The following is a 7,930-nucleotide window of genomic DNA, read 5'->3' as shown; positions in this document are numbered from 1 at the left end:
TATATATATATATATATATATATATATATACACACACACACACACACAGTGCTACTTACACTTGTGCATATGCGCAGATGCACACACATATATCATAGATCGTGTGTGCAGTGTATGAATCCATTTAGGCACGAAAGAGACTGAGAAAAGGAAAGGTGAGATCTTAAGGGATAGGGGAGAGGGAGAAAGGGGTGGGAATGGAACGCAGTCATTTGAAGGCAGAATGGAGGAGTGTTTGCAGGGAGAAAGAGGACCACGAATTCGGAAGAAGGGGATGAATAAGAGTTAAGTGTAGTTTCATGTATAAAAGGTGCACAATCGTCTTAGTAGATGCACAAATCCTTTGACAAAATCCAACATGCTTGTATGTTCAAAGTCCTGGAGAGGGTGAGGCTTGTGGGAACATAACTCAACATATACAGTCTATATATTACAAGCCCACAGCTAACATCATTATGTACGGAGGGAAAAAAAATCAAAACAATTCTATTCAAATTGGAAATCAGAGCTGTCAACTCTCTCCATTCCTTTCCAATGTGGTGTGCAAAGTACTAACTGGAGCAATGAGACAAGAGAAGACAATTAAAGGGATATAAAGAGGAAAAGAAGTCAATTCATTCCTGTTTGCAGTGGTATGATAATATAGGCATAAGAGATTCCAAAAATTACAACAGAAAACTTCTAGAAACAATTACTAATTTCAACAGAATGGCAGAATAAAAATCAACTTACACAAATCAGTCGCTAACCAGGCACAGTGGTGCACACCTTTAATCCCAGCACTTAGGGGCGGAGGAAGGTCGTCCTTTTTTGAGTTTGACTCCAGCCTGATCTACAGAGCCAGGTCCAGGATAGCCAGGACTACGCAGTGACCCTCAGAAAAACAACTGCAGAAAAATCAGTAGCCTTTCTGTTTGCTAACAGCCTACAAACTAAGAGAGAAGACCGTAGACACGATTCATTTACAGACTCAAAGGCAACTTGTCAAAAGACAAATATACTGGATAAACCTAACCAAGGAGGTGAAAAACCACTACAATGAAAACTTCAAATTCCTGAAAGAGATTGAAGAATGCTTAGAACATAGAAGGACTATCATGCTCTTGGGTTGGTAGACTTAGTACTGTAAAAATGACTATCCTACCAAAAGCAATTTACAGATTCAATGCAATGTCAGTCAAAAATCCTCATGACATTCTTCACAGATATAGGGAAAAAATTCTTAAATATACATGAAACTAAGAAATACCCCAGATGGTCAAAACAATCCTGAGCAAACAGAATAATATGGAAGGAATTGCCGTTCTAGATTTTTAAGTTATATGATAGATCTACAGTCATGAAACAGCGTGGTCCTGACACAAAAACAGGCGTGTGCACCAGTGGATCAAAACAGAACATCCAAACGCAAGCACACGCAACTGCGGCCATCTGATAGATGGAAAAGATGCCAAAACCATGCATTGGAAAAAAGGCAGCGTCTTCAACAAATGGTAATAGGAAACATTGTCCACTTGCAGAAGAATGAAATCAGGCCCACAGCCATCACAGGGCACAAAAATTAACTCCAAGTAGACCAAAGGCTTCAACTGCAAACCCAAGGTTCTAAAAACTGCCAGAAGAAAACATGGACAGTAACCTACACGTAGGTGTAAGAAAGGACTTCCTGAACAGGACACGATTTGCCCAAGATTTAAGGCCAACAACTGAAAAGTAGAACTTCATAAAACTAAAAATCCTAATTGATTTTCCAATAGTGATCAGCCCTGAAATCATGTATACACAAGCAACACTAAGAGACAGCACACTGCAGTATATATATATACATATATGGCATATACATATGTGTGTGTGTGTATGTGTGTGTGTGTAACAATAAAATAAAAGAGGGCATCTGTTTGAGAGGGAGTAGGGGGAGACTTTGGGGGGTGGGAGGGATAGGATAAGAGAGGGTCTAGTCTGAGGGAGGGAACATGGGAGCGGTTGGAGAGAGGAAAGGGAAGGAGAGAAGTGACGCAGTCATGTTTTAATTAAAACTTTTCATGTCATAATGAAACCCCTCACTTTGTATACTAGCTTAAGTGCTACCTAAATGAAAATGCACAATGGTCTGTGTGGGATGGTCAGAGGAGTGAGTGTCTAGATGCTCCAGGACCTAGAACAGCTGTGCCAAACTATGATGTCACTGGAAAGTCTTTGCATGGTTTGAGGCATTTTCCACCTCAGTTTGGTCAACCTTTAGTGGTGATTTCTTGACTTTTATTTTGACAGGGAGGCAGGGAGCCTCTCCTCAGCCTGAGTAGTTAAGCAGGTGGGATTTATTTTGGCTTGCAGCAAGCTCTCTCTAGTGGTCCTCAACCTTCCTAATGCTTCGACTCTTTAATACAGTCCCTTACATTGGGACGACCCCCAACAGTAAAATTATTTTTGTTGCTACTTCATAGCTATAATTTTTCTACTGTTATGAATCATAATGTAAATATATGTGTTTTCCAATGGTCTCGGGCAAAGGGACATTTGACACCCCTCCCAGGGGTGTGGACCCACAGGTTGAGAACCACTGTCCTACATGCTTTGGTATCCTATTGCAAGACATGCTGAGAAGGCTGTTTGTACTGCCTCCTCACAGATCAGGAGTGAGCCCTCCTCTTATTAATTCTTGGCATCAAGAAGTGTATAGAAGCAGACCTTTCTAATCGAGTGGCTTTAAGCACCAACTGATGACGTAAAATCCAATCGCTCTCTACGAATATCTTCTATGTTGTGGAGACTCAACTATCCACTTCATATTTAGTGTTCATCATAGAGCACACGCTGAGCCTCTTCTGGGTTTCACCTCCTTGGGAGGTCATCCTGGGATATAGGCTGGCTTCTTCTCCCAGCCTACCTTTAGAGGAAAGGACTCAACACTCTACCCTGGGCTTCCCCTTCTGCACAGGTTTCCAGAGGTGTGTCTTCGGGCCTCTCATCTAGATCATCCTTGAACTTCAGGCCTGTCCACTTATTCTCTTTCCAGACATCTCAGATGTGTTCCACAAATACCTCAGACTTTCCCTGATCAGCTGAACTGTTGGCAAACCTCATCTCATCACACCAAAAAACCTGCTCCTCCAATGGTTCTCTCCTCTCCTCCCTCTCTCTCTCCTCTCTCTCTCTCTCTCTCTCTCTCTCTCTCGCTCTCGCTCTCGCTCTCGCTCTCGCTCTCGCTCTCGCTCTCGCTCTCGCTCTTGCTCTCTCTCTCTCTGTGTTGGGTTTTTGAGACAGAGTTTGTCTGTGTACCTTTGGTCTGGTACACCAACCCAGCCTCAAACTCAGAGACCCACCCGCCTCTGCCTCTCAAGTACTGGCATTGCTTGCTTTTATTACAGCACCATTAATTAGTCAGTTGCTAAAAACCTAGAAATCTTTCCCACATCCCTCAAGACTCAATTTATCAATAGATCATGTCGGTTCAGCTTGCAAACATACCCTAAATTCATTGCTTTATTCACAATGACAACCGTTGTTGTTACTGTTAACATCACGCCAGTAATAGCAACAGCCTAAGGTGGGTCTGTTTTACCTGCATTAGCTTACCGAGTCTTCCCTACAAACCAGGAGTTAAGTGCCAATGGTATCCCCTCTTACAGATTATAAAGTTGAGGCAGAGGGAAGGCTCAGTGGCTTGCTCAAAGCCTATTTCAGTGGAACCAAGACTGAAGCCTGAGGAGCTGGCCCCAGGAGCATGTGGTCAAACATGAGTTCCCAGTGTTTCCTCAATGTCCACTCAGGTATTTCAGAGCCTCTTAACTGGCTTCCCCCTTTCTACCCTTGCCCTCATAGAATATATTTTATACACTCGGCAGTGAGAGTGACCTTTTAAAAGTAGGCACTAGTGTGTGTGTGTGTGTGTGTCATTCCTCAACCTAGATATCCACCCCAGGGACTTCTCCAACACAACTGTAAGTGAAATCTAAGCTCCAAACTCCATCCATCCCTGACTGCCTCTGTCTACACTTCTCAGGTCTCCCTCCCGAGCTCAACAAACCCTGCAGGTTAGAGCTACACTGGATCTGGGCTGTTTGACTCACTGTCCTATCATCCCATGCTGTTGTCCTACAGTACATAGCACTGTCTGGGAGTGTTTGGAAGGATTTTATTTTCTGATGTATTTTGTATTTTTATTTATGGTTATGTGAGTCTGTGAGTGCATGCCATGTGTGTGCAGGTACCCACAAAGCCTGCAAGAGGGCATCAGATCACTTGGAGTTGGAATTAGAAGCAACTGAGAGCCACCAGACACAGGTGCTAGAAACCAAGCTCAGGTGATCTGGAAGATCAGCAAGTGCTCTTAACAGCTAAGTCACCTCCCCAGCTCCTCAATGCATTTGTTTTTTATGTATTTTCTGACTCCCCTCTTAGAACTTCAATTCTTTAGGAGCAAGGGATTTGTCTGGCTTTCCCTCACATAAATTTCAGCGCCTAAGGCCGTGTAAGCACTTTCTATGAATCTTCTCTGTTAGGTACAGACATGGAAAGGTAAGCCTCATAGAATCTCCACCCTTCAGGATGTCACTGTCCACAGTTGTATTATGGTTGAGGGGGAGGGGGACAAAAGGAGACATAAGGTGTCATGAGGACATAGAGGACTGGTTCTTCACACAGCCAAGGAAGCTAAAACAACTCCTGGGCTAGATGACTTACATTCGTTTCATTTTAACAGATGTTCTGGACCAGACCTGACTAGTCTCAGAGACAAATGTGTTGGGTGGTTTGGTTCCTAGAACACCTATGAGAATACAGATCCCTGGATCTCTTCACCCAATTCTCTGATTCAGTAGATCTGGGGTAAAAGCTAAGAATTTGCATCTCAGGCTGGAGAGATGGCTCAGAGGTTAAGTGCACTGGCTGCTCTTTCAGAGATCCTGAGTTCAATTCTCAGCAACTACATGGTGGCTCATAACCATCCATAATGAGATCTGATGCCCACTTCTGGCCTGCAGGCATATATGGAGGAAGAACGCTATATAAATAATAAGTAAATAAATGAAGAAGAAGAAGGAGGAGGAGGAGGAGGAGGAGGAGGAGGAGGAGAATTTGCATTTCTAACAAGTTCTCAAGTGAAAACCAGTATCATTGGTCTAAGTCCTTGAGAACTCCCCAAACACTATTTTCTCCTTTGGGAACACCACAAGACCCCTAAGTGTAGTCCCCAATGTCAGGGTGCCATTTGTTCCTATGATGTGAAGGAATAGCACCAGAAAGAGACACAGGAGACAAGTCCTTGAAAGAACAGACACCTAGTTTACGTTTGAATGATGAACATGCATGACTGAAACAAAGGGGGAAGAAACAAATGAGGAAAAATCTAAAGAAAAGAACAAAGCAGTAACTTCAAAAGGGATACCAGCACACAGGATGCACCTGAGCTGCAGGAGAGGGCTGTATGAAGAAGTGGATTGTAAAAAGGGAAAGCCAACCATGAAGGGTCTTACATTGTTGAGTTTCTGTGTTGTTTTTTCTGCCTAGAACAGTGGTTCTCAACCTTTCTAATGCTGTTCCCCATGTTGTGGTGACCCCCCCAACCATAAAATAAAGTTATTTTGTAGCTACTTCATAGTTGTAATGAATCATAATGTAAATATCTGATATGCAACTCCTTCGAAAGGGTCCTTTGACCACCCAAAGGGGTCACAACCCACAGGTTGAAAACCACTGGCCTAAAACATTTACAGTCAAGAATTCTGTCTGTGTCTTGTAGACATTGTGGAGACTATTGAATGAGTTCAAGGAGGGACTGGCATTGTCAACTCTCTTTAGAAAAATTTTGTAGCAGAGACCTATAGCTGTCTATCCATTAAAGAGTAGTAATGTCTACCTCCTGAATTCCACCCAGTATCCTGCAAGGAAGCTAAGAGCTGGTTCCCAGTACATCCCTACCTCCTCCTCTTTTCCTTTTGACTAGATACAACTTTTGTGTCTGAGTCCTCCGTACCTGCAAACCGAGGTCAAAATCTTTAACCATCACTGTGTTTCTTTCTCCATTTATAGGATAGAAGCAAAGGAATCCAAGATCCCTAAGAGATCACAGAGCCACAACATGGAAGGTGGGTCTCCTTATGTGTAGGGATAGGAGTGTCTTTTCTCCCTTATCTTTCCCTATCCCGATCTACATATTAAGGTGCCTTGTCAATCATAAGGTTTCTCACTATTAGAAAACAGTATTTACAGTTTTTTAAACCTTTCTCTAAATAATTCCTAAATCAACCTGAGTATTAATTAATCCTTTGAAGAAACTCTCTTGGATGTGTAGCTGGCTCTTGTTTTTTTTTCTATAGATTCATTATATTTGGGGATGGGGATAGAGGATTACAAAGTATTCCCTTCTATGTAGCTCAAACTTGCCTCAAACTCTCACTTCATAGCTCTGGTTGGCCTTGAACTCACTGTGTTGCCAAGGCAGGCCTCAAATTCATGGCAATCCTCCTGTCTCTGCCTTCAGAGTATCGGGCATACAGATGTATAGCACCATGTCTAACCTTATAGATACTTAGTAATAAAGACATGAACTAGGCCTGGTTGGACATTTTGGAGATTCTCCACTTTGTCAAGACTTAGTCATGCATCTGTGGGACATCTTAGTATATGCCCTTCCAAAGAACAATAAAGTATAATGAGATATCGATGTAAATATAAATGTACAGATATAAATATAGATGTGTATGTGTATGAAAGCACTATTATAGACCCATTTCTTTGTATATCTATTGAAAACTTTAAAATGAGTAGAAAATATATTTTTAAATGATAAAAGCCCTTACCTCCAACCTCCATGGGATACACACATACATAGATATTTTTGTGTGGTTTGGTATGTACTTATGTTTACATGACATTGTTAACCCTTACTATATAGGACAGTCACTTGGACATTTTGTTTTTGAGACAAGGTCTGTTGTGTAGCCCTGACTGGCCTAGATTTCCCTATACAGAACAAACTGACTTCAAACTGAGAGATCAGCTGTGACTGACTTCAAGTGCAGGATCAAAGGTGTGCACCACCACACGTGGTTCTCATTTAGCCATTGTTATAAACTGTAAGCCTCAGGCTGGAGAGATGGCTCAGTGATTAAAAGCACTGGCTGTTCTTCCAGAGGACCCGGGGTTCGATTCTCAACATCCCCGAGGCAGTTCACAACTGTCTATAACTCCAGTTCCAGGGGATCTGACATCCTCATACATACATGCAGGCAAGACACCAATGCCCAGGGGCAGACCTTAAACATTAAGTGTGTGTTGGATAGTCTCAGGTGACAGGTGATGTGGACTGTGATCTTGAACTCCTTTAACCAAATGGAAGAACTGTCCGAAAAAGGATGACCTGTAGAGTTTGGGTATGTACCTTTGACTTCCTGACTAGCCTTCCCTCTTTGTCAACACAAGTGTCTGGCTTGGGAGGAGGGGCCCCATCAAAGATACCTGAGTAATTCCTGGGGTTCCATGTCTTTTTCTGGACCTCTTGGCTACTTTCTGGCCCAGAGAAGCTGCTTTCTGGCCTAGAGATCATTTTTGGTATCCTACAGCCCCCTGAACTCTGGGTCCCAGATTCCCTGTTGTCCTCTGTCTGTTGCAGTTAGCCATGGTCTTGCTGCTCCCCTCGAGGTGGTTCAGTAGTCAGGCATCTGTCACGGTGAGTAGAGGCATTGTGACATCAACAGTTGTCAGGTTTCCCTGCCCTGAATCTTCTACCCTGAATCTTCTCCTCAGGGATCTCACTGGCTGAAGACATAGTCATCAAAGGTGAATGTTAGGGCAACCCATCCCTGACCTGGGCAGAGAGTCCAAGACCAGGCACTCTGCATAAATGACCTCATTCAGGGTGTTCAGGCTCAGAGAATGAAGAAGACACCGGCTTGAATCTCACTTCCAACAAGAATTACTCTGAACCAGA

The 7,930-nt window shown here is 43.0% G+C and overlaps 1 protein-coding gene across 1 annotated transcript in view; it reads right to left on the bottom strand.

The window, feature by feature from the left end:
- Cdrt4 (CMT1A duplicated region transcript 4) overlaps positions 1-7,648 on the bottom strand; it is a 29,758-nt gene extending 22,110 nt beyond the window's left edge. The window contains exon 1 of the mRNA XM_021213971.1: positions 7,459-7,648. Within this exon, the coding sequence (XP_021069630.1) occupies positions 7,459-7,546 (88 nt within the window). The 5' untranslated portion in view covers positions 7,547-7,648. The remainder of the gene's footprint in view (positions 1-7,458) is intronic.
- Positions 7,649-7,930: the final 282 nt, after the last annotated feature.

The sequence above is a fragment of the Mus pahari genome, chromosome 14, assembly GCF_900095145.1.
Source record: "Mus pahari chromosome 14, PAHARI_EIJ_v1.1, whole genome shotgun sequence".
Lineage (NCBI taxonomy): Eukaryota > Metazoa > Chordata > Mammalia > Rodentia > Muridae > Mus > Mus pahari.
The sequence above is the reverse complement of the archived record's forward strand: the minus strand, read 5'-3'. Positions and strand labels throughout refer to the sequence as shown.